A 27,440-nucleotide genomic window follows, 5' to 3' on the forward strand; every position below is an offset into this window, starting at 1 on the left:
TTTGTCATGTAAATACAATTTTAGGCATAAAATGTCCTGAAAAAGGAATGAATAGGATTCATCATGTCCTTTTTATAGTTCCATTTTTTGGCCTACATCACTGGTCATCAAAATGAGGTTAACGCCAAAACGAATATGACAGTTGATGACACTGTGAAGTTCAATGATGACAAGCCTTTGATTGAATTGGGAAACTACTTAATTTTGAGTTGGAAATTGACTTGATGGGCCCATCTACAATTCTGATTAGTCAGCGTGTTAGGCCATCGCCTGCGCAGTGTTAACTAGCCCACTCCGTGTCAGGGCGAGGAAGGGGGGAAAAACTGCAGGGGAAGGGAAATGATTAGGAGGTGATATTATGGCTGATATAGGATGAGACAACTTTTGAAGTAGAAATCAAACAAATTTTATGATGATTGGTTTCAGATGTCATTTGTAGTTTGGAAAGATATTGATTGGGTATAATAAATGGTTGTCAAGTAAGATGTTGCTCAGATGGAAGCTAACAAAATATTGATAACGTCCCCTTCTCCATATTAACCAACTGGTCACTGGTGCCTCTATCCTCCTACATGATGCACCCACTATAGAAATTGATGTGTAGGGGTGTGTGCGTTGGAGTGTGCCGGCAAACATGGACATTCATATGAAACTTTCCATTCCAACCATGGACGTTACTGCAACCGGGGAACGCCCCGGTTTAGCTGACATATGTGCAGTTGACTGCAAAGAGCCTAAAAATGCATTTGAGAGTGCGTCCTCTATTGTTGATATAAAAGTCATCCATCGGCATGGCTCAAAATTTGTGGGAATTTGGGAAACTCTTTCCCAGGAAATGTTGGTGTTTGGAAGGAAATTCTTGTATTTGGAGGGAAATTGTGTCTTTTTTTGTATAAAAACATGCTGTAAATTGTGGGAAATTTAGCTTGCTTCCCAGGAAATTACGTTCTTTCAAACCCTGGTCCTCGGCTGATACATACTGATCATGTATGTTAAAATCTAAACAAATTGTGTATAATTTATGTAAAATGGATCAACGTCCCCAATTAGGTGCAGAAAGTCAGAAAAAACATGTCTGCATTTGGATAGTAGGGAAACTTTTTCTGTTGTTGAAAACATGGGTATCAGAAATGCATGTCTTCAAGTTCAAAATTGGAGAAAAGGGATGCTGCAAACTAGAGGAGCTAGCGTTTCATCAAACACAGGGTTGTATTTTCTCTATTTATTTGTCCAATTGGAACTTGTTTTTTGAAAAATAATATCATTTTCTCCATCTGAAGTCAAATTATCTTTATTAATTTTGTTTGTGTCACTGTATCACCCATCGCAGGCCTGTGTACAGTCTCCAATCAATGTACGTATTGTTATCATCACATACACAACTGCATCTATAAATCTCGCATATCCCTGTCGCTTGTTTGGTCTGTTGGCCGATTGGGTCGGTTGGATAGCCAGGCAATTGTTATGCATTGGTTAGCAAGAAAGAGACGGAGAAAGAGCTAGAGAGCAATGACTTGTATTCACACTGGTGGTAGCCAGCCAGCTAGGGTTGTCACCATTGGTTTAGTATTAGGCTCGCTGGGTTTTGCATTGACCCAAACCATCCCTGACTGTGGTCCCTTATTGAGACTAATGAACAGGACAGCATGAGCCTAATTAGGACCCCCTGGCGATGATTTGATTTAGTTGTCTTATTTAACAGAACATTTGACCGGAGCATGAGGCTTACAACAGGGATTCCACCAAAGAAAAGAACTAAAGAAGAGTTTATGATGAACATTCGCTCAGTTTGTACATTCAAATTCAGCATGGAACCTGTGAACTTTAAGAAATGTTCTTTCCCCCAAATACCATTTATTGCACTCCTAGAGGGTCACCAATTTGTTCATAGTCTTCAATGCACTTTTCTTCCACTGGGAGAATTTTGTATCACTTATGATTCAAACAATGTAAATAGAGATTGTTGTAAAAGATCCCAACTTGGAGCCAATTATACCTGTCAGGGAAGATGAGAGGAACCAGTCCTGCTGTATTGTCTCTCTGATAAATTTTCAATTCCCATTGGTAGTACTTTTTTCACACACATCAAAGGAGAATCATGCGCACATCACCACCATTTTATAACATGGACTTTGAAAATAGCGAAAAGATGAAAGGGCAGAATATAGGGCAAAAAATTGCACAGCATGTACACAGCTATGTCACTGGTGGGTCCTCGCTGTTTTCTGGCACATTTCTTGATTGGTAATAAATTGTTGGCATAATCTGGTTGAGATGCATTGATGTAGGACACTCTAGTTGGCTTCTTCTTCTTGTTTACTCTCCTTCCTTCCGTCTCATTGATGCTGGACTAATAAATGAACATGTATCTAACAACCCAATTTTGTTGGTATGTGGAGTGAGTAACAGAGACAGAGACGTGCAAGCTAACTCACAGTGAGAGGAGGATTGAGTTTCAGTAAACAGTGTTTGTCCGGGATGAGAGTAAAATAACCCAACATAGATCTGCACATAGGACAATCAGATTTGCTGAATTGGAACAGGCATGATGAATTGAAACGATTAAGTGATATGAATGTGGGAATAGAAGAAGTTAAGTAAAAGATAGAAGTGTGAATTACTTGGGTTTCTTGTTTGTCAAACCGTGCCTTCAGATTGAGATGAAGGCTGCCATTAAATTTACGTAATACTTTGCCCTACATAGTGCATCATTTTGTATTTAGAAATTAATATCATTTGTTATTTTGTTTGTTTTCTCTGCAGATATATTCAACACAAGAACATACAAATAGTAGTTATCCTTCAAATCCGTCAACGCCGGTGGGGTCACCACCGCCTATGACAGGTAAGAAAATTGTGCCGTTTGGATATGGATTGCCGAAGACTCCTTTTACACTAGATCAGTGGGCACTAGTGTACTAATCAGTGGGTATGGATCTTGGGTTTGTCCTCTGAAGTTCCTTCCCACAATACAATATGCGTATTGCAATAACAAAGGAAATGTATTAACCCTGAGCTGTATCTATTGTTATGCAATACACATATTTACATATTTTAATATGTAAATTAATATTAAAATACCTTGTGGGAAGGAATTTCAGAACAAACTGAGAAAGCCAGAATCCATATATTACGACTTTCTCCTAGTGTAAACAGGGTCTGAGGCTTGAAATTCATGCTACATGTACAATACCAGATTCCTGATGCAGCTACCTGCACAGATAAACATACACTATCACCAAGGTATCCTGTGCAGTACCAAAGGAGTACCTGGGCAACACCAGAGGAGTACCAGTGCAGTACCACTGCTGGGGGATCCTGTGCAGAAGCAGTATTGGTACTCTGTATGTACTCTGTCAATGTATACCAGTCGGGTACCTTGGCAATGGTGTACCTATGTAGGCAGTTGCAATAGGAATCTTGTTGTAGTGTACCTAGTAAAGTGAGTTCACAAAACCTACCAATTGGTTTCAAGCCTGCCTTGGTAAACCATAGTGGTTTACCAAGTACTACATGTACCATGGATGTAGCTCTTTGCGGAACCACAATGGGGTATCTCACACTTAAGGAATCAAATGGGGAGTTGTTGTTGTCTGGCTGTGTATTCTTGCACTCAAACAATGGCTCTATTGAGTATAGGGCATGTATTTAGTGTATTGAGTCAGTAAAGATGGCTACAACCTCATTTGAATATCAGAAGTATGACAGGAAATGAATTATTATGGTTAGGGTTTATAGATGATACAGGTACGGTCATCAGTGTTAGGATTTTTGATTGCATCATGGTCCTCATCACCAAATCCATTGACCAGTGTGGCTGCAGTTGCCATGGTTACAGTAAATGGTATTGATATTCTTGTCAACAATAGGTGAATGGGTTGTATAATGCTGAAACAACCATGAGACATGATCAATGCTATAAAACATGATCCAATGTGGCTCCAGATCAAGGTCTCTGACAATGTGAAGGATGGTTGGAGACCAGTAGGTCTATTAAATTTTCTGTTCACTGATAATTTTAGCCCCAGATGTCCATGTACATGTATTACAGTTTACAGACAAGTTACTAGACCTAGATGTATTGATAGCAGACATGTCATTCTCATGTGAAAGTTGTCAGTGAGTCTGGGAAAAAATGATGAGCACCAAACACTGCTAGTGATTTGCATTTAGCATTCCCATTGGGCTCCTTACTTTCAAACTTACATTAAGATAAGGTCTAGAAATGTGCAGAAATGTTGCAAAGCCTGTTTTTGATGTATTGTAATGCCAACTCCTTTGATCTGGGCCATTAGTTTCTGTTGCATTGGTGAGTGGGTTGAGGTTGGGAGGATGAGCTGTTGTTTACATTTATCTTGTACTGATTTCATAGTCTAATCAATGAAGTGGGGTTTGACCAATAGTTTGCTCAGAGAAGTTGTACGAAGTGAGATTCAACAAGCCATGATCTATGAATTGGTCTTTATTTCATTTGAGCAGTGAAAGCATGCATGTACAAGTAGCCCTATATTAAAATTGGCAAGGGTAAACCAGTACAAGAAGCATATTACACCATGGCCGTAGCAGGCGGAGCAGCTGGGGATGCCAAGGCTGCCCCACTTTTTGAGAAATTTGTAATGTTTTTCTTTATATCTTTATTTCAATTTGGGCATATATTTGTATTTTGGGCGCCCCACATTTGTCATGGCTGCCACACATTTTTATACAACCTTGCTACGTCACTGGATTACACTGTGTTGGAATGATTTTGTGGAGAATTCCTGATGCACACATAGATATTTTGCTCTTTTATTATACTAATGTGACAGATATACAACATGAAAATCGCTTACTATACATGTATGTAGAGCTGTTCGTTTGGAAATTTTATTGAACTGAAAGGAATATCAGTAGTAGAAAATGTTTTGGTTCAATAGAGGTGAGGATTTGACCTGTGTTTCAACTTCCTGTTTGTAAGATGCCCTTTGACTTTTAACATCAGTAGGATAGAGCCGCTTAGGGAGCTAAGCTTGCGCAGTTCAACCTTGACAGCTGGGGTAAAGCCCCCTATTATAATGAATGATTTTGACACGTTTGGTAACGATTGCCTTTCCTTGGGAAATGTTGAGATCGGGTGGTGAAAAGTCAATTATTCCAATAACTGAAATCTTCCATACCTGGAGGCAATAGCGCATCTTTACTTTGTTGTGTGCGGGTTAAAAATGAATGCCATTTTGGTGGAATTTGAAGTTAGGTTAGTTATTATTTAAGTGTGTGTCTCTCTCAGGAGGATACTAGCAAATCAGTCCGTTTCAGAAACATGCAGGGGATTCACTCTCTCCTTCTGGAGGGTACAATTTTGCAGATATCACTAGTTACACATTTTGAAAAGAGTGATAAACTGTCCCATCATCAAACAAAAACTAAATAGGCCTCTGCTGATTTTTAGTTACTTAAAATTAATCAAAAAGAAGACAAATAAATTCATTTTTGGCTAATTTCCACACATTGTTGCCTATTGGCATCCAATCAGCCGTCAGCATTTTATTTGACTCTCATTTTCCTGCATCCACCCTTCTAGATGAGCATCTAATTTCAGAAAAGGGGCTACAAATCCCTCTAGAACGCGTGTCATTGGCAGAATTTCCATTGGCTGAGTCCCGAGTGGCCAAGGTGGGGAAATTGGTTGCTCAATTGGAGGGAAATTGGTGTTTAACTTATGAGGTGTTTTGGTGTGGAAAGATTGGGGTTAGGAGATTAGTACTTAGAGTAGGTTTGCATGTAACTTGGGAAAAATTGAATTTCATGTACCTGCTTAGTAAAATGCTTTGACAGGGAAGGGCCTTGTAGGAAATACAAAAGGAGTGAAAAACTTAAAAGACCTTGTGGCTGTAGGCCTGCATTTTGCAAAACTTGGGCGGAATAAAAAAAAAAGTAGATTGCTTTGTACACAGGGAGGAGCATTAAAAATGAAGGGGTGTGAAGTACTACTACTACTACAAAGTTCTTAGAGCGCAATTCGCAAAGAAAGCATCGTTGCGCTTACAGTAAAAAACAAATACATAAGAAAACCAGTTCAGAATAAAACAGTTCAGAATAAATAAGTTTTGAGTCTCTGTTTGAAAAGAGTGACCGATGGCGAAAGTCTGATTTCTGTTGGTAATGAGTTCCAGCGCTTAACACCAGCTACAGGGAAACGACGATCACCGGCGACACTGATGGATCTATCAGCCAGGAGACGTGTGGTGTCATTACTTGATCTAAGTTGCAATGCTCATTCCCACGAATCCCACCTCATCATCCGAACTATGCTTCTTATACATGTAATGCAGTATACATTGTACATCACGCAGTCTTTATTCTCTAGTCTTAGTAACCAAATATTTGTCACACACACAACCTTCAGATTGAGTTTGGGGTCAATTAGTTGACTGATACTGACAGGCTAATGTCTTTTTTTTGTAAGAGGAAACAATAAGAAGGAATAAATGAAGTGTGATTAGTAAAATCATAACTTGAGTTTGACATATGCGCAAACAAATAAAAATAGACTAGATTGATAACATCAATGCACTTTTAACTGCCCTACATTGGTGACTGACTACAAGACTTTGCTCTTTATCAAGGTCATTACATTTCAGGAAAAATTAACAACATGTCAGTGTTTCTAGCTACTTCCTGAAAGTTTGGATGAACCAGGGTTCCTCAACCTGAATGAATCTAAGCTTACATTAATTATGAAGAAAGCAGGAGCAGAGAACAGACAGAAGTGACGTAATTTTTGACATTTTTGGAAGGATAAAAATGTTTCATCCCACATTTACCCTTTGACGTACTGACCTTCTGGGTCGAGTTTTGTCTTCTGTCTTTTCTACCAAATCTTCAACTCAAAAAACGTTCATTAAAAAATATCTGCATTTCGCAATAAAAATTACACTAGCTACAGTACATGGGTGATGTTTTTTTCCCATTTTGGGAAGAATATTTGACAGCCTGTTCAAGTCACATGATGTATTGCATCGCATGATCACACTAGTGCCCATTATACATTGTATCCAATATGTTGGTCAAAGGGCTGTTAATACCCTGGAAATTAAGATTATTATTTGCTGTTGATTCATATGTCTAACATGAAACAACAAGATTACCAGCTAATTCGGAAACCCACAAATTTGACCCAATTTTGAGCCACAGGTACTTGGTATTTATATGTCTACAATATTTATTTTAATGAATAGAAAATCATGTTTGAAATTTACCATGATTTTGCTGCCTAGTTAAGGGACATGAACAATTTCCTTCAGTTAATAACATATAGGTGTGGAGACTAAAAATGAGGTTTTTAGAACAACATAACTGATTGAAGATAATGAAAAATAGGACAAACGACTTTAGATGTGGTCTACTCTTAGCTATGGATAGTTAAAAGTTTAGATTAGTCAAGTTGACCATGAGTAATGGTGTCAAGTCAGTATGGTGTGGTAAGAACCTTTAACAGTTGTTCTTTGTGTCATCCAAATTGATTGGACTTGAAGAACTTGTTCAAGGCAGAGAGATGTGCACTTTTTGGAACACGTTTTGCCCCTGTCAGTGCGAGATAATGTTTAATTTTCTTGGCATATAACAAGATTAACATTAAGATTATATAATTGTGCGTAATTTGTATGAATTTGTCATAATCATGACAATGAATTGCATTGTATTTTTAAAAGCAAAGGTGTGTAGGCTGTAGGAAAAGAAAAGTTCCATTTTGAATTCTACATGATATTTGGCCATCTGGACGTATAGAAGAGAACTCAATGAATGAAAGTTTAGAATGAAATTGGATCATATTTGGAGGAGGGCAAATACCTCAGCAATCCACTAAATGCATCTGTTTCTAATATAAAAGTTGCATGCTAATTGTGAACAAAGCTTTCATGCTCTAGTCATTCTACTCCCACCAGGGTCAAAGGTTACCAAATTAAAAGGTTTTAAAAGATGTTGTTTCTTTCGGCACCGATTCCTCAGTATATTAAAATTTTATTGTTAGTTTTCTTTGTCCCCTATCTATTTTATCAGAATTTGTCTAATGGTAAAAATGGGAGAGGTGATAATAAATGATAATTGTAAGGATCTTCACACTTCCGTTCAGTTCAGGTAATGCTTATTTGCTAGACAAAAACTGGGCAATTATTGTTTTCTTTGGTGAGTTTTGATGATTTGACAGATTTATTTGTCTATCTGGGCATATCATGAAGATGAAATAGAGCAAGATAAATATGTAAGGGGACTTAATTTTTTTTTATTAATATGTTTCTGGTGGACAAAACAAAATGGCTCAACTTAAATGAGATGAACAGAGACCGACAACTTAGGATAAATACTCCTCATAAGTACAAATTTGAACTAATTCTGATGTCATATTCTGAAATTGATTTTATTTTTGGTGATGATACAAGTGCCATTCATTGTGTCGTGATTTTGTGATGTAGCTATATAGCTAGCGTTGTGTGATGGTCGTGATCTGACACAACGGCAGCTGTGGGCCTCATTGCTTAGTCAGTTGTCAATGCCGAGATCCAAATAGACTCAAGTGATGACAACAGGACCGGGTTGACTGTGTAGTTAGATGTGGCATGGATGATGTGACGGGATGGTTGGTGGACACACCAAAATAGGGATGAATAAAATTCACAAGCTTAACTGCTTTGGGAAGGGGGGTTTTCTTTGTTCGATCAAGTAATGCATAGGCCTACACAAGAAAACACATGGATCACCATACATGCACAAGAGTGCCTGCACATTTGTGCACATGTGTATGATACGCACTTCCCACACACAAACACATCCAGGAACTGTGGACATCTCTGCTGTCCTCATTTGCTAATGTTTACAAACACCCCTATACACATTCATAAACACATTTGACAAAAACAAAATTGCCTGTGATAATAATATTATCACATGATGAGTTCCTGATAAGATAATTAATTCAATTTTTGACCTAGCCAATTTTCAAATTATTGCTTACAAAATCATAACTTGCGATTTTACTAATAATTATTATTAGGCCTTATATAACCGCTTAATTTGTTGATTCCCATGACAAGTACATTGGTGCCAGTGCAGTGCTAGACACAGGCCTACTTTTCAACCTAGTGGAGTAAATACAAAATTTGGTGTTTATGATGAATTGCAGCAGTTGTAGACTGCGCTGTCATTTATGGGAAATGGGGGATTCAACTTTAAGGATGTAATTGACACATTTTGCCTATCAAATTGTCTAAGTGAAACGAAAGATGTCTTAATTTAAGTAATAATTAGCCTACTGGGTTGGACATTCCTGAGCATTTTAAACTGTAACTAGGTTTTTACAAATAAATGAAAATGTCATGTCATTTTCCACACTGCTTATGCTAATTTGGGTTTGTTACAAGTCACAATGAATAAAGTTTAGTGGTAGTTGAGAGACAATTTCAACTGCTCTGTAATGTTCAGAATAACCACAAACAACCATCAACAATCACGGCAAATGATTTTAACGTCTGTGCTCGCTCACTACCAAGAGATTGAAAAAGGGGGGAAATTGCAGCACGCTAGCAAGCAGGATGGGATTTTCTTGTTTAGACTTGGCTGAGATAATTCAGTGAGCTTGGGCGCAAGAGCTCAACATGTCGCATTGATGCAGCAATTATGATACTTTGATCCTGTTAAACACTTGCCTCTAATTGGAAGGGCTCCAAGGGACTCGATTTGCACACTTTACCAGACTCTCCTCCACAAACTATGTCATTCTTATATTTGGTTTTATATTGATGCTCTATCGTCCTGGTGATGGGGCTGTTGATAATTGCATAGAATTACAATAGGGCATCCAGCAGATGGGTATTCGCTTTGGTTGAGCTGCACTTTTTTACCCACTTTTGAGTGGGTCCTCTTGTCAACACCAATTGAATTGCATTCAACTTTGCTGTTTGAAGAATTACTTGATTTCCTGTCCTCTACCTGCTAGTCCCTCCTTTGAAGGAACCAATGGCAGATACTATGTTTAGGAGGATATTTTAATTTTTAATGTATTGCACAAATGTGAATCCTCAATTGTTGGCAAAGTTGGACTTCATATCTGGATTTAAAATGGTCAAAAATATAAATAAATACATTATTTTTTGTTGTTGACATTTTAACAGTTGATGTTGTTTATTTCATGATGTTTTAAACTTTATTTTAATCTTTTTCATTGCAGGAGGCCCTTGGTCACGTTCAAGTACTCAAGCATCCCCAGGTCCCTATGGGGAAAGTCACCTTCATTCGTTGGTAAGTTGCTCCCAGGTTATAGTGCAGGAAGGATTTTTTTTTTCAGGATTCCAGGAAAAAAATATTTTTGTGAATGTAGACACTATGCAATAAATAGTGAGCATTCTCAAATGCTGATGTGTTCTTTCACTTTGCCAACATCAATGTCAAAGGTTAATTGGTGTTTCCTCTCCTTAATATTTATGGGACACCAGAAAATGCAGCAAATTATTGGTCAAAGAAGGGATTGTAAAGCAATTATCTGATCATGAACAGTTTTACTGAAAATCTTTGTGAAGGGTATTGAAAGAAAGTGTTACTTCATCCTCCACATTTGTTTTGAAAGATACCTTATATACTGAAACCACATCCAAAACCACAAATATCCCACTTGGGTCATTCACTCAACATGTTTGGTGTACAAGTTGTAATCTTCTTGATGGCATATGGTACATGTATCACACTGCACAAGTGTTGACCCAAGTTCATGTACATGTAGCAAGGTGAGGGTTGACCAAGTAAGCAGCCATGTTTGTACCAGGCTTGGCTGTAGTAGCCAGCCAGATAGCTAGTCACAGGTGACAGGTGCTATATGTCATTCAACCAACTAGGATAAGACAAGATGTGAAAATAAATTGATGTAATACCAACTTAGATGGATAGGTGATTCCAACAACCTGCTGCTGAACTTGAACCAAACAAGGTTATTACCTAATGAAGAGAAACAAAAGGGAGACACACACTTGGAAAGTGCATAGTAAAATTCATTCCAAATATTCATTTTGAGGTGAAATAAAGTTTTAGTCAACAACCAAATTAGATTGTAGGCCCCTACATTGTGCATTTGCCACCAAATCAATGTTGCAGAAATGATCATAACTTCATAAGGTCCAATTCTATTTTGTTATCATTACCCACTGGAAGCTCCAATCACAGGCAAACTTTGCATGCTTTTATATAGAGGCCAGCCTCTGCATAGCCCACAAACACCTCTCTTGATCTATGTATCACCTGTGTTAATTCCTTGTTTCTCTTTAATACAAGAGTGTTTTCAAACTAAGTGTTTGTTAATTGCTATGGGATTAAAAGTGTAATCCACACATGATTAACAGATCCTAGAGGGCTCACCAGTCAGTTCACCTTGAGACAGTTGTAATCTTTGCAGTGTAGAAAACCTTGTCCCTTCTTCAGACAGGTGGAAAATCTCAGATTTGCTAAATGACAGTTTAGGGGAAATACTCCCAAGTTATAACAGGAACATGAGCAAAAGGTTTCATTATTAATCTTATTAGCCCTGTCTGGATATAAGCCATCTTGCTGCTGTAGATGGTTGGTACAACAAGGAGCAGGATGGGGGGAAAGAAGGGAAGGGATGGGTCATGGGAACAAAAAACCACAAGAAAAACAAAAATGGTTTGGGTGACTTTTAGCAGATATCATATATTTTGTTACATTTTGAAAATAACAACTTGTGATAGAAAAATGATAAGACTCTTAAACTTAGAATAATTTAAGACTTTGGAACTTGATAGTGAGTAAACAGCTGTAATGGCTCATTTCTAATTAATTATAATCAAGGAAATAATTTGTGGTTTCAAGGAAATTATGGAACAAGATATATGTGATATAACTGTCAAGTTTAATGAGGGATGTATGCTGCATTTTCCTGTAAAAAGAAAATTATGCTGTGGGTAATTAATTAGGTACTAATCAGTACTTTAATTATTAACAAGATGGTGACCAAAGGTGTTGAATATTCTTGGATCCGTCCGGTTTTGAAAGCCTATTTTATGACTATCATTATACAGATGTAACCATTCAAACATTTGATTACATTGCAGACAGATTGATCAGGAATATATGAAGCTAAGATCATTTCTGCTTCAGTATTTAAAATGCTCATTCTCTGGGATCCACAACATGCTCATCTATCAGGGGCACAGTTCTTTAACCCCAATACATTTGTACATTCATTGAATGACCTTTGAAAGTTTGGGTACAAAAACTTATACTCTGCAACTTGAGGTCAAATTTTGCACTATGATTGTTTAATTGGGATTATTGAACTATGCCATTGGGATGAGGCCATTGTGGTCCATAGTGATTGAAGGCATGAGGCAAAGAGGATGAAATTGTGCATGGCATCATGTCCTTGGCAAGAAACACATAAAGAGAACTTTGCCCTATTCAACACTAGCTCCGTATTTAGGCCTACATTATCCATATAATTGAACAGAAAGTGAACATGCAAAGTGGGGTAAAAATTTGAGGATGACCACAGCATAGAGTGTCTTGTGTGAGAAAAAAGAGAACACTTTCGCTGATATAACTCTCTCACCGTGCATTTACAAAAGTTAAAATCCATAACAACATAGCGGCAATCGTTGAAGCAACGATGAAATTGACACCCATATATAAGTTAGTGTTTCAAGTCATACCATCAGTTCTGTGCTGCTGACAGATACTGAGCTGGTATATCTCCATTCTCCCTTTCTGGTTGACTAGCATTTGTCAATGCTAACAGTGGCGTGAATGAAGTAAATACTTGAGGGGGAAAATGTCTGAAAGGTACCTCAAAATGTGATGCCAATCAACCGATAAATATTGGCAATGACCTTATCGTTTGGGTAGCATATGTTTGCGGGTTTGTTTGGTTCCTGGTTTGGTCATAAAATAAAATGTCCAATCCTTTCACCCCTCCCCCACCCCACACACACAATATATATGAAAACATTTCTACCAATGCCTATGATCACCCTCCACTAGACCTGAGAAAAAAATTAAGAAACATTACCAAGAAAATGCATATTTAAATGACTTAGTAGTAGTTCGTAATATTCTTGACCATACTTATTCAGATTCCTACATTACAAAGTCTATAGACATTTATCATGATTCACAATTTTCCTGGGCTGATCATCGTCAAACAATGCCTAAAATAGACTAAGCATTTGAGGGTGTCTATCCCTAATGTGATGTGCTAGTCCAGTCCAGTTACTCAAGGTGTCAATTATCATGTTCAAACGTGCTAATTATATCCAGGCTAATTAAGTTGCTAATGAAAGGTGCTAAGTGTGCCCCCAAGTTTTAGGACATTGATTATGAGTTCAACAATAATGACCTCTGCTCTGGTGGTATCTTTTCTTTTGTTGGCAAATTCAATAGCATTAAGTTGACTCAACATCTTATATTGGTGTTTGCAAATCATATCTGGCATTCAAAATCAATGACCAACACCAAAAAGCAGTTGCCAAAATGATACTTTTCAATTTAAAAAAATTTAGGCCTACACACAAATTCTCACTACTTGTTCCAAATTCTGTGTTAACTTAAAACTAGCTACAAACTTTACTGCTTCCTTTTTGATTTAAGCCTATTATACAGTCATATGGAATAAAAATCATAGAAAAAATAAAATGAGAATAAAATTTTGTGACTGTCAATTGTAAAATTTCATTCATTTCCCTGCCCGTGGGACATTCATGTGTATCTTTTCAAGTTCAAGGAGATGCTGCCTAGCTAGTCCTCCTATCTGAGTAGACCATATGGAAGTTATTAACACCCAGGCTCTTTAGCACTCTCTTGTTACAAAGACATTCACCAGTATGGGGTAAAGTTTCATCCCTTAGGGTAACATGTACAAGGGAAGGGGTATGTGTGATGATATGCCCCGCTCTTCAACTTCATAAAACTTTTTATCTGCTGGCGCATTACACAAAGTGATATGATAATTATCTGAGTGACTTTATGGGTCAAGTTGTTAAAGGTGTGTGTCATTGCTCAATGTTTTGTTGACTGGGAAGAGAGTAGTAGCTGCTTTTATTTTTGCATGATTAAAGTATTAGGTTCTATTGAGATTGATGTTGGCAAGGTGTTATACCATGATCACTGCTAAATTGACAGAAATGAGAGTGGTGTTGTGATGCCACAAGAGTTTGTGACCCTTAATGAAACTTGAGCTTTAAGATTCCTTAACGATAGACATGTTGTACAAAGAGAATGTGCTTGCTTTGAAAAAAAGAAAAGAATCAAGATATTCAGATATGCTTTAGGACTTGTTATTTCAAAATTGAGTGTTCATTGTGAATATATATCACTATAAAACTTGCTTTTTTTTGGATCAAGCTATAATCTCTGGAGCAAAAGCCATGTAATGTTGTTTTGGTAATAAAAATATGATAATCTTAAGGGAGAAGAAAAATGTCTAAGCTTACCATTTATGCTATGTTTAATCACAGTCTCGGCAGTAGCTCACATGCGAGTTTAATGTAATATTAAATCAAACGAGTCATTAATCATGTTACTCTACCCCTATTCTTTTGTTTTTTGTTTTTTTCTAACCCATTTGGTACCGCAGCAAAGTCGGATGGAGGAGAGGCTAGACGATGCAATCAATGTTCTCCAAAGGCATGCGGAGGGCCCCGGAATGCCCGGGATGCCCGGCATGCCAGGTTTAGGAGGCGCAATCATATCAGGGGCACCGCCGGCCCACTCGGCAGCCAGCAGTTTGGGTAGCAATGTTGGTTATGGTGGACCAAGTCATTATGTAGATTCACATTTGGTAAGTATTAATCTAAGGTATAGTATTAGAAATTTACATGTATGGTCTTTGTCTTGTAACTTTCAAGAGGAAATCACCAGCAGGGCGCACATCAAACAACATATCTGTCCTCTTTAGGCTACTACGGCAGCTTTAATCTTGGGAATCCTTCAGAGAAAAGAAAGACGGAAAATATTCATCAGTATAGTTGGACTAAATTATAATTCTGTTCAACTGGACTTCTGTTTTAGATGGCTACGACTGCAGGCAGTACAGAGCCAATTCAAGATAAGTAAGCCTGATGATGCGTCATGGATATGACGTGATACCGTAGCCATCTAAAACAGTAAGTCTAATTGAACAGAATTATAATGTAGTCCAAATCCAACTATATTTATCTACCTGGATGATTAAAATATATTCATCAGTAGTTAACATGGTTGAGATTCATCCAAAGAGAGAAAACTTCAGTTACCCCAGAATGTACACCAGTCAACAAACCAGAATGAGTGTTCTCTCTCTGCGACAGGTGTATTACAATCCATGTGTTTGAATGAAGAAGTGTGTAAAACACACTTCTGTACACATGGGGTAGCTTATGGTACAAGTGCTGCTGAGATGCAGGTGTGGTAGCTGCACACATTTCTAGACAACATTTTGAACATACATGTGGATGAACACAGCAGATGTTTTAGGAACTGGCAATGTTCAAATGCGGTTTGCATAAGTACAGCATGCCTGATGAAGTTGTAACATGTCAGGTTTTCGATAAGTCAACATGCTGATAAACAATTACATCAGCAGGAAGATGAGTCCAATGTTGCACTCCAATGCACACATGAATGGGCCCGGCTCACACAAGCACACCCCATCCAATCCAAGTGCACCCGCTCCCCTCACACACACAGCATAAACAATCATATAAAGGCAAGTGTTTTCATTTTCACAATCAAATATTGAGCAGTAAACAGAATCTTGGACAACAATCCAGTTACCCACATAGAAAAAAGCAAAATTTGTTTGGGGTAACTTTGTAACTCGGCCGAGATTCTGAGCATCAAACAATCTTGGTAAAATAGTAGACACAGCTTCAAGGAACCTTCTTTCACAATTGAAATAAAGACTGAAAAAATAAGATAAAGAATGCTGAATCATCTTTGTTTCAACTGTAAAGGGATAATGACTATGTCAGATGTGCACAACGTAGTTGAGTAGTTAGCATTTACTTATCAATTTGAGTAAGCGTGGGAATCAAGTAGTTCCTCCCTCCCTCCTCTATTATCAACATGTTCCTACTAAGGGTTTGTGATTATTAATGGAGTCAGGTAACCAGAATCTTTAGACTTTGGTTTAGATTTGTCCAATTCCCAACATGAAAAGTAAAAGCAAATAATTTTTTTTTTCACTTTTCACTATCATTTATAAGCAAAAAAGGATGAAAAATCCTATGTATACATTTCTTTATGGATGTCCCACTGATGTTATGGTGTTGCAATGTAAAATAGTATGAGTTTAATCATGTCATGAGTAGTTCCCAAGGCAATATCAACTTTAATCTGTGACCTGGTTATAGTACCACTCCCAGCATAATTGAGACAAAAAAATTAGGTCACAGAATTTGAAAAATGGGATTTCATTAAAGCACCATCCCATCGTAGTGGTCATGGATATTCCATAGTTTCATATGACAGGCAGAGAATTATTAGAGCAGCCTGTCACCCACATTGTTTATGAGCTTCTCCAGTATCCCAATCTGTTCCCCTTTTGGTTCTTGCCCCCTTCCCCAAACATGAACCAAATAAAAAACAGGTTACATGGGGGCATCTGTAGCCTCTAGGGAATCACGCTCAGCCCCATTTTGCTGGCTTACTCATGAAAATAAACAGCCATTCTGATGCAGAGCTAACTAAATAGAGAGTTGGGAGACTCCCGCTTTGGAACACACTGACAGTGAGGGAGTGCTTTAGCCAGGCTACAAGTTGTGGAAAAACAAAATCTTGGAGAAAGGTTTTGCAGCAGGAAATCACAGGCACTGGTTTGCTATCCAAGGCCTAGTTTGCCACAGGGGTAATACCCAGAACTTTGCCAACCTGTCAACACTATACAAGCTGCATTTATAAGGAGAGAGGCTTCCATTGGGATTCTGGCTGCTAATATGTTCTTTTGAGTTGTCCTAACTGAACTCCTGACAACAAGGAAATACAAAAAGGGCTACCAACTTGAAGAAACCGGCTGCCAGCCTGCCTTGATGCCACCGGCTGTACATGCACGTGTGTGTCTAGGTGCAGTACATATACACACAGCAGTGTATTGAATTAACTGGTTTGTGTGAAGTGTTATGCAACAATGTGGTACTCTCAATACGACAGCACTCCGACATCGGCTAGCGCAGCAGCCGCCGCTGCCGCATCACCAACAGCAATGTACTACTACGGCTACCACCATCCATATACGTACTGGGTAACACAAAAAATTTCTTTTATAGCAAAAAAAAGGAGGAAAACTCCATCAACATTTGTCCGGCTCGTTTGCGGATTTTGAATTTGCATTGGGTTGTCAGGAGCTAAACTGCAAACTTGCTTGTTAATTTTAGCTTGTTGCATGTTTGTCTGGTTGGGTAATGCGCCGGGGACTGGGAAGATCACTGCATGGGTGTAGGGCACATCCTCTGCATTTCCTTGCTAATTGATTGCTTGTCAAGCCCTGATCCATTCAAAAAAACTTGCGGCTTTTTTATCGCTTGCCAGCCAAAGTATGCCTTTTACGTTCAATTTATCTAACGAGTGAAATAACATAAATTCAAAGTGATGGTAGCGAGGCCATTTTGAATTAACTGCGTGATGTCGGATTTTGATTTCACTCCATTTGGACAGTTAACTTGGGAATTTGTACCCGATAAACCGGTATTTGGTTCATCTTGCAACTAACATTATCATTATTGCATCATAATTGAGCTTGTAAATTCTAGAAAAGGCAATTATAACTTAGCCTGTATTGTATTCAAAATTATTTTTGTTTTCAAAGAAGCATAGGCTTTCTGTCTTGAATGTGTAGGACACAATATAGGCCTATGTAAATTGCAAAGAATTACATGTGTGGCACATTTGTTTGACAAATCACATCTCACAATTGTTTAAAGTTTGTATTATTTACAATTACTTAGGCCCTACAGTCTGTTTCAATCAGAACATGACTTGATTGACTTCCCCAAACTGTCATATCATTAGGCCTATTTATTTATGCACAATAAAATCATTTGAATCCAACTTGTTTTGGATATGATGAATGGCAGCAAGCACTGCTCTTATATCATAGTTGTTTTGATTTACTTGTAATCAATTGCTATTCCATCCATATATTTTCCTTTGGTGCTCATTCATGTCAATTTTTAGTCTCCCATGCTCAGTCAGCGAATGTACATGTATGTATGCACGTAAATAGTGTAGGAGGGGAAAAGTCGACCTTTCACCTCAAGTTGATTTTCCCAATCAGACTTGGTGTTCTTTGTTGTGATAAAACCGGCATGTCATTGGTCTTGGAAGGAGTTCCACCTGTTTTTTGTAGGTCTTTTCCATAGGGAAGGGGTATACAGGAAGCAACCCTGACCCTTCCTCCCCTTTCCACTGACCCAGCTTGCATATCAACGTTGAATTTCGCTCATGCAGTTATTTTCCAAATTTGTTTTATAGTTTGCTAGTCTTATCAATAAAATTTTCATTCTCAAATAGCATGAAAAAGCTTTCCAATGTGATAACTATGTAACAAGCTTGCACTTGCAGTGACTTATTTAGAAATGCAGAGCTATGCTTTTAAAGGTAAAACTGATCCACTGATACTCCAAAATGAAATTGTGTGCTTTTCATTTTGGAAATAATCACAAATAATCAGCTGAAGTCGTATTATCTGTATATGAGTCGAAAATACAAAGTTCTGCATATCTCTAGAAGGATAAATACCACTCAGCAAAACTCTCATTGCTATTGGCTGGCTAATGGCGGAGAACATCAGTTTCTATTGGGCAAAATTAATCTCTTTGGTCGGCATCACTGACCGGTATATTTTGGAAAATGGGTCCCAATAGGAATTTGCTATAGGACTTTTGTCATGAAATCCTTGCTACCGAGACAATTTCAACAAGTTTTATGTATTATCACCAACAATTTTTATGACATAACATCAAATTATCACCTCTTAATTTTATGTTACAAGGAAATAGTGGATTTGTGTTGATTTCCCCTTGTTTAATCCCCACTCTCCCACTGGCATTGGGGTTGAGGCAGGCAGACGCATTCAGGTACACCCCCCTCCCTTTTGGTTGTCTTTCCTGTAATGTGACTAATGAAACAAGCCGGTAACCGTCAGATAACGATGACAGAAAACAGTAGCTTTATAGCAGTCTGTGATTCACCATAGGGATTAAGATCATTTTCACTTAGATTACATGGATTAACCACTAATCTCCCATTCTTACTATGTTGACTGTTTATCTTCGTTAACTGGGTTGACGATCTATCAACCACTTTAAAACAAGTATTATTGCGCAATCATTGGAATCCAAGGTGTTGGTATTGGATATTAGAACAGATAATTGCCCTACATTTGAAGGATATCTTTTTGTTTTTGAGGATTAAGTCGGTACTTAAATTAATGCCTGGGTCTACCAATGTCTCCTTGTCCAATCCTACGCATAAATTATGTATTTGGATAGCGACGAGTGTTGTACGAGTTTGATGCTGAATTCTGGGTAATGATGGATGGAGTCATAGTTCTTATCAGCAGCGTTGTTTTGCTTAGTAATAATTGATAAAACAATGTCACGCAAAGCATATAATACAGATTTGATGTACTTTGTACATGTATGTATTTGGTTAGATTGATCCCAATTGAATTTGAATGGTCTGTAAATGTTTTTGCAAAATATGGCATGAACATTACAATAGGAACAAACAGAAACAAGTCATTCATAATTTGGATCAAAAGTGGATGTGTACAAATATGGAAGAAGGTTAACAGATGCTTTAATGGCATTATGTGTAGTTTTATCTTGGAAACTTACTCACAGAAGTCATTGCCTTGTTGATAGAATTAAGTACTTTCTTGGTTCTTCTTAAGCATTGAAAGAAATGTATTTTTCTAACAGATGTCGTCTGCAAGAGCGATTTGCAGAGAATCTTGTCTCAATGTTGAGAGGGATTAACACATAAGAATCTCGGTTTGTTAATGTGCTTGGTTTATAATTGGCAATTGTCACACCAGACATTTGGAAGTTCTTTGAGTTCTTTAATACATGGATCAACATCCGAGAGTTAGAATCCTACAGTCATGAGAAACTGCACTTTGTACTGAAATCTAGCCCTAATCCTAACCCTAACCCTGTTAACCTTTATGTATAGAGACTAGTTGACATTTATGCGATTAGTTTAAGAAATTAGGTTTTTGTTTGTTTGAAACATCATTATTTTAATGTGCATATTTTGGATGATTTTTTTTGTAAGTGCTGAGAGAATCAGATAAATTTGTTTGAGAAAATATATACGACTGGAATATTGATTTTGAGGCTTGTAAGTATTTCTTTTTGAGAGCAGTTGATCTATGGAGCTGTTGATGTGTTACTATCTAGGCCTAACATTAAATCCAAATATTATGCTCAATCTCACTCAATTGTTGGCCAGCTGCTTCGTACTGTCTGTCTACACTTCACAATGCTAGGGATTACACACTATGTTGATATACAGAAGAATTAGTTGGCTTCACTAGGAGTTGTTGACTGGATGGATGGACGGACGGACCGGCAAGTTTGACTTGACACAACACTGTCTGTGTATTTATCTGTTATACTGGATGCTAAATCTGGCAATGCATTGGAGGAAGATGTTATAGATAAATGATAATGACGCATTTTCTTTTGAATTTGGTTTGGTTATTACTCGTCTCAAATTTCTATGTTAATTTAAGTTTAATTTTATCATTGTTATCCTTATCAAATTCAGAATCTGTAAACATTTTGAGTGGAGATAATAACGATGTAACAATTCCTCCTTCAGGCATGAAAATGTTCAGCGTTTTGAATCAAATTCACAGAAAATGGTGAAAAAACCTGGTTTTCAGTGTATTTTTTTTATCAAGACAAGTTTTCATGTCTGAGATTTATGTAAAGAATTGTGTTGCTCATTGGGTTGAAAACCAGCTCTCGGAAGTAAGACTCTCGGTCGGTCCCTTAACCTTTCCTTACGTAGCCATGATTCATACAGTGCAATACCATTCTAGAAATGGCTTGAAATGAGTGGAGACAGTTGTCATAATTGTGTCCATTAAATTGCCTAAACATTCTGGCCATGTGTTGCTGAGTGTACAGGTTATTTTTAATTACCGAGTGGCCTAGTGCCTGGCCTAGTTCCAACTATTTCGCTACTTTTTCTGCATTCATAAAATAGCAGGCTACTTTTTCTACATTCATAGATAGTATACTTTGTTTTGGTAGTGTAGAGAGCCTAATTAAACATGGAAAATAGCTGAAAGTAGGAGCCTGTTTAAAAGAAAAGCATTAAAGCAACATATTACAGTATTGTGTGCAAATGACAAATTGGTGTGAACAAAACAAAAACTTGTCACTCCAACAAAAAACAATAAAGAGGTTTCAGTAGTAGATGGCACTATTTCAACCTTCTTACATTTTTTACAAAAAATTTGACAAATTCTGAACTATAAGAAGTACTTTGTAGTGGTATTGCAACATTTTGTATTTGGAAACCTGTCATTTATCCCAATTCTGTCCTCGCCATAACTCATATTGCTTGATCCAAAATGTTTAGATGATGTGAATTATTTGTGTGATTCATAAATCATCTTCAATCAACAGCAATGCAGATTTTGCCGATTTTCCCTCTTACACACATGATTGAGCTATTCCGTTTGAAATCCATACACCCCTTATGAAAGACATGACCTTAATCTCCCACAGAGGGGGTGTTGATTTCAAATAGAGTCACCCATTCAGGTAACTTCATTTGATATTCACACTCCCTGTGTGGAAGATTTGTAAGCATTTTTTACCAACAATGTACTTGTAATAAAGGCCACCCCTTTCTGGGGCATTTATTACGGACAATACGGTATGTAGTAAAATTGACTGTAGAAAGTGTCAATTATTATTCAAGTATCCCTCCTGCTAAGCCTCAACCAACACGTTAAATTTTTAAAAGCTGCTCTCTCTCCTCTCAACAAATCATTGCTTCAAATCCCTTATTTAAATTGAATATAAACTAGTTTTTGAACTTCTCATGCATTATTTGTAGGCTCAGTGCATCAGTTGGCTGGCATGGATTACAGCATTCTACAAGGGGTGAATTACTTGACTGACTGACTGACTGACTGAGAGCCAACTCTTTGTCTCTCCCTTGATATCTTCTCTCTAACACCAATAACTGCCTCAACAGTGACTTTTTTGGCTGCATCATGTTAGTTTAAACAATTCTATGATGAGTTTTAAGCAAGGGGGAAGGGGAGGATAGATTTGTCAATCTAGCATGGAAATTCAGCACTATGTGCTAATCTGACTCCTATCTCCTCCACCCTCGGTTAGTGGCATTTGTAACTAGAACTGACAGGTCTTGGCTTTCACTGTCCCGTTTGCTAGCGTGAATCAGCAGACGGGGATCTGAACCCAACCAGCCTTGCTAGCCCAGCCGGCCAGCCGACCAGACCGCAAACAATAAGTGGATTAAAGAATCTTGGTGTTCAGGCCCATGCTTTTCCATGGAAATGTCACATTTCTGTAGCCTTCATTGCTGTGATTCAGACAGTTTTAAATTTCTGTTATCTGAATTTTTATCATTTTTTGTTTGTTTTTATGGACTGGCGTTTTGTAGGCCAATTTCTTTGCTTATTATGCAGGCATTCGCTCAAACATCAATAAAATATTTTGCCGAATTCCTTGTACAAATCAAGCGTACTCACTATGCTCTCACAACATATCACTGCGTTTCTACACACAATAACAACATGTACAACGCATAGTTCAGTGACACGACAACAGATGATCACGGCAGCCCAGCCAATCAGAGTCAAGTGCGTTTAACACAGTGGATATGTCAATTACGTGGTAAAGTATGCTCTCGTCAAAGATTTACATCAATTTACTATAATTATAGGGTGTTATTATAATCGCAATATTGTTGTGTTCAGAATGAAAGCGCTTTACATTTGACTGTGTTCCTTGTTCTGTACCTAATTCCTTTTGTAAAGATCATTTTGGTACTATCATACTTTTTCTCAAATAATTTTTTTTAATTTAAATTTTAATGTAATTTAATTTGATTTAGATGTTGTTTTTATGTTAAAAAAAAGGCAAAATGTCAAATTTTAATTTCTCAAAGTTTAATTCATATACTAGCATGCAATGTATAAGGAACAACAATTGAGTAAATAATAGATTTGAATCACAGAAAACAAAACTACCTGATAACATCATGGTACAAATTAGGTAAAAAGTGCAAAGAATTTGGTATTGATACCCACATTGATCAATGGATTTGATATCATATCAGGGTAGGAATCTACAAGCAGTCTCCTGACCAAGACCTTCGCCTCATTTAGTTCTTATTTTGTTGTTTAGTTTGGACACTAATCGGAAGTAGTTGGGTACTGGAATAGGCTAACAGGGAATTGGACAAGGCCAATGTTTGGCGCCTGGATACACCAGGGGTTTGGTGCTGGCTGGACACAGGACCTTGGGAGAAAAAGTGGCTCAGAGCTCTTGAGGCAATGAACTTGATATTGATGTTCAGTGATAGAGTTTACCTAATTTTGAGTCTGAGTACTTACATAATGGTCTACAGTTAATGAAGGAGAGTATAGAAAATTTGGCTGAAGTGGGATTTGGACCTGCAACCTCTGGATTGCAAGTCCAGTACTCTACCATCAATGATCCCAATTACCAATATATTATTCAGTTCATGTATTATGGCCATATGCTACTCTACTCTACTTTTCTGTCATGCATAACTCTTTGAGATTCTGGGATTGAGAAACTTTTGTGATTAGAATTGAGTTATTACCATACTCTTAACGTAACTGTTTTGATCAATTTTGCCTCGATTCAGGGTATCAATTATTTTATGAAGAAAAGGAACATGATTTGGCCTGTGGTGAAAAACAAAAGACCTGGTTTTGGTGTCAAGAGAAAACATTTTATTATCATACATAATGCACAACCCTTAGGAGTAGAGAAAATTATTGTTAGATACAATTCCAACCTTAGTTTTGCCTTAAGTTATATTTGAATATACTTGGGAGGGGAGCTTTGTTTATTATTATAATCACAATGTATTCCTGACTGCATATCAAGCAGCTAACTTTTCTTGGGCTTACTTACGTCAGAGAGAGAGTGACTCATTGCAAAGAAGTGTTGTATCTGATTTGAAGGTTTGGAAAATCATTCATGAAGTAGCCAAGAAGTTTAAGAATGCGTAAATGTCAAAATTTATTATTATGTTCAAACAGACTTACATTTACTTTGAAATGATGAGAGAATTATAAATGTGGTCTTATCATTGTATCAAGTCATAAGTTATTTAATTAACTAAAAGTTAAAAGGCTATGTACCCCTACAATGTTTGCATCCTCTTCCTACATAGCTACTAATGTTTATGCCCTAAGCACATGTATTCCCACCCGTTGGATGTGACGGACCATTGAAGATTGCAATAAGCAAGGGCGGAAAAGAGGGAGCTCACTATAGGCAGGAAGATGGTGCTAATGTGGGCTGCATCCTAGATGTCCTATCAGCTTCCGACAGTCAGACATGGCTCTACCACAAGACACAACATACCCCCCTCTCAACTTTATTTTGCTAGACATAAGTAAATAATGTTACAACTTATATTTAGTCCACCTAGGTGTGCGGAAAGCTTGGAATAGCGGGGTCCACCTCACCTTAGAAATATATGGGTTTTTTGAGGTGTAAATTTTTAGACAAAACATTTTGCTCAGACTTTCGAAGTCAGTTTTGATGAAAATAATTTTGCTTATTGATTTTATTTATTTTTTCTTTCATGTGAATATGATATTAATGACATAATGGATTAATGGTTATTAACTGACGTAGTCAGTTGTATGTACTTAGGTAGATTTTGTATACATTTTTAAAAGGAATCAACAATATGGGATTAGCATATGATGACATGAGAAAAAGTTTGATAATATTCTTGCAACAGAATTTGCTTGCAACAGACCTGTACGAACATAATCCACCACAAATCTAAAGCTCAAATTCTGCAGACATCAAACCTAGGATGAATCTCATCAGCATCGTTTCTCTTTGTCTTTCATCAAGTGAGGGTGGCTAGCTACTAGCCATCCTTAAGATAATTTCCTTCCCATCTCTTAACCCTATACTGAAGCCAGAGCTTTCCTGTGCCAGTAAGGGTCAGAACCGGCATGAAAAGCATATACTCAGCAAACTTGTTCTAGTTTCATTCCATTTTACCAGTATTAAATGCATACAAATTAAGTCAGATTGTTATCTTAAATTCATACCTCAATGAATAATAATCTTCACAAAAGTATTGAATTCTGTCAAATTAGGAATATGGAAGTAGAACAGTTTTGTTATTATTCTGTAAATATATAATGTAGATGCATAATATTACATTTCAACCCACACTAGATTCCTGTACAGTCCAATCTTTGTTACACTCTTTTTAATATACACATTTATTTATTAGTGTATTCAACTAAAAATAAACATGCTAATTACAAACATATATTCATTTGTTACAATTTGAATTGTATTCATAATAATTGTCCAACATAAAGACATTTTGTTGTATTCAAGCAATCATTATCATTAATCTGTTGTCTCTTTTTCTCACACTCTCTTGTTGTCAACAGTCGGGGCCAGCGTCTTCGTCTGTAGCAGATAGGAATCCAGTTCCGGTCGGTGGACCCCTCCCTCCATCAGAATTAGGTCAACCACAGCAATCATACAATGGTAAGTACAAGTGTCACCCCTGATTGTCTGTCTGTCTAGGATTCTAGCTTCTAGGGCTACCCATTTTTCCCTCCTATTACATCCATATTAAAGTATTGTGATACATTTCTGATGTGATAGGTATGGATGTCAGCCTATGGTTTAATATTGGGATGTACTACTTCAATACAAAATGAGGTTTCACAAAACAAAATTGCAGATGTGATTCAAGTGAAACCAGGCAACAAGTTAAAAAAGTGTTGTACAAAAATCAAATGAACAGGTGGAAGTAAAACTGGGGGAATCGGAGAGCTTCTTTGGTTCACCAAATAAAGGAATACTCTTGCAGAACAAGTTCCTTTAAGGAGTAGTGATGAGATTAAACATCTTCTTTAGGCGTTGCACTGCAGTACAAGTTTGCAACCTGGCGTTTAAGGGTTCAGTGCCTCATAAAGCAAAAACTGGGACTTGCAAGGAGAAGCCAGGGCTTACTGTGATTAGGAAGTGTCCTTGCTGCCTGGTCTTTGATAGAGATATACTGATTATTGGGTGGGTGTGGGATCTTGCAAACACGCCCAATTGACATCATAATATACGGATGCCTGGCACCATCACTGGAAGAAATGAAATTAGATAGGAGAGGGGGACAAGTATTGTGCTTCCTATGATGCAATCACATACACTATAGGCTTTACTGTGGAGACAACACACCCAGCCTGATGCAGGTGAGGGGTGGATGGGTGGCGAAAGTTTGGTTATCACAACCTCTTGCTTTAGTGATATGTGCTCTGGAAGGATAAGGCATACTTTTCTTCCAATTCCCTAGTGTGATGCAGAGGGTGGATGGTGTGGCTAGGGTTTGGTTATCACAACCTCTTGCTTTAGTGATATGTGCTCTGGAAGGATAAGGCATACTTTTCTTCCAATTCCCTAGTGTGATGCAGAGGGTGGATGGTGTGGCTAGGGTTTGGTTATCGCAACCTCTTGCTTAAAGTGATATGTGCTCTAGGATAAGGCATACTTTTCTTCCAATTCCCTAGTGTGATACAGAGGGTAGATGGCATAGCTAGGGTTTGGTTATCGCAGAGTGTTGCGGCTGATTAATCGAAAGAGTTAAAAGTAGGAGGGATAAGGCTGTTCTACCAACTACCCAGTTGGATGAAGATGAAGAATGAATGGGGTTTCTAGGGTATAGACCTACATTGTTATCACAATCTCTTGCTAGTAGTCTATTAATCAAAATATTGTGCTAAACAGTTCTTCAAGGCAGAGGGTTAAGACCTTCTCTCCCATTTACCCAGTTTTTACATAGGTGATGAATTTATAGCTAGGTTACCATGATCATTTGCTTGTATGGCTCTCTTCTCTTTATGAACTAGAACTTTGAAGGGATGAGACATATTCCTGTTAAGAGAGAAACCATACCACTTTTGTTTATATGATGGTTTCATATTTTGGTTTGCTGTAAACAATGTTAGCAAGATACTTAACTACGAACATAATTACCCCAGTTTTCAAATAATTCCTCTTCTCGAATTATTATTACATGAAACTCATTGCATGAAAAGCTTTAATGAAAGGGAAATGCATAAGAATTTAAATAGCGGAAATAAGTCTAACTTACTGAAATGCTAGATGGATCTGGTCCGGCTCACCCATGCTTAATTTATCTTAAGA

The 27,440-nt window shown here is 37.5% G+C and overlaps 1 protein-coding gene across 1 annotated transcript in view; it reads left to right on the forward strand.

The window, feature by feature from the left end:
- LOC140154121 (transcription factor 4-like) overlaps positions 1 to 27,440 on the forward strand; it is a 212,969-nt gene that overhangs the window by 170,916 nt on the left and 14,613 nt on the right. The window contains 4 exon segments of the mRNA XM_072176731.1: positions 2,764 to 2,845; positions 10,205 to 10,275; positions 14,612 to 14,815; positions 25,685 to 25,784. Of these exon segments, the coding sequence (XP_072032832.1) occupies positions 2,764 to 2,845; positions 10,205 to 10,275; positions 14,612 to 14,815; positions 25,685 to 25,784 (457 nt within the window).

This window comes from Amphiura filiformis, chromosome 1 (genome assembly GCF_039555335.1).
Source record: "Amphiura filiformis chromosome 1, Afil_fr2py, whole genome shotgun sequence".
Taxonomy (NCBI): domain Eukaryota; kingdom Metazoa; phylum Echinodermata; class Ophiuroidea; order Amphilepidida; family Amphiuridae; genus Amphiura; species Amphiura filiformis.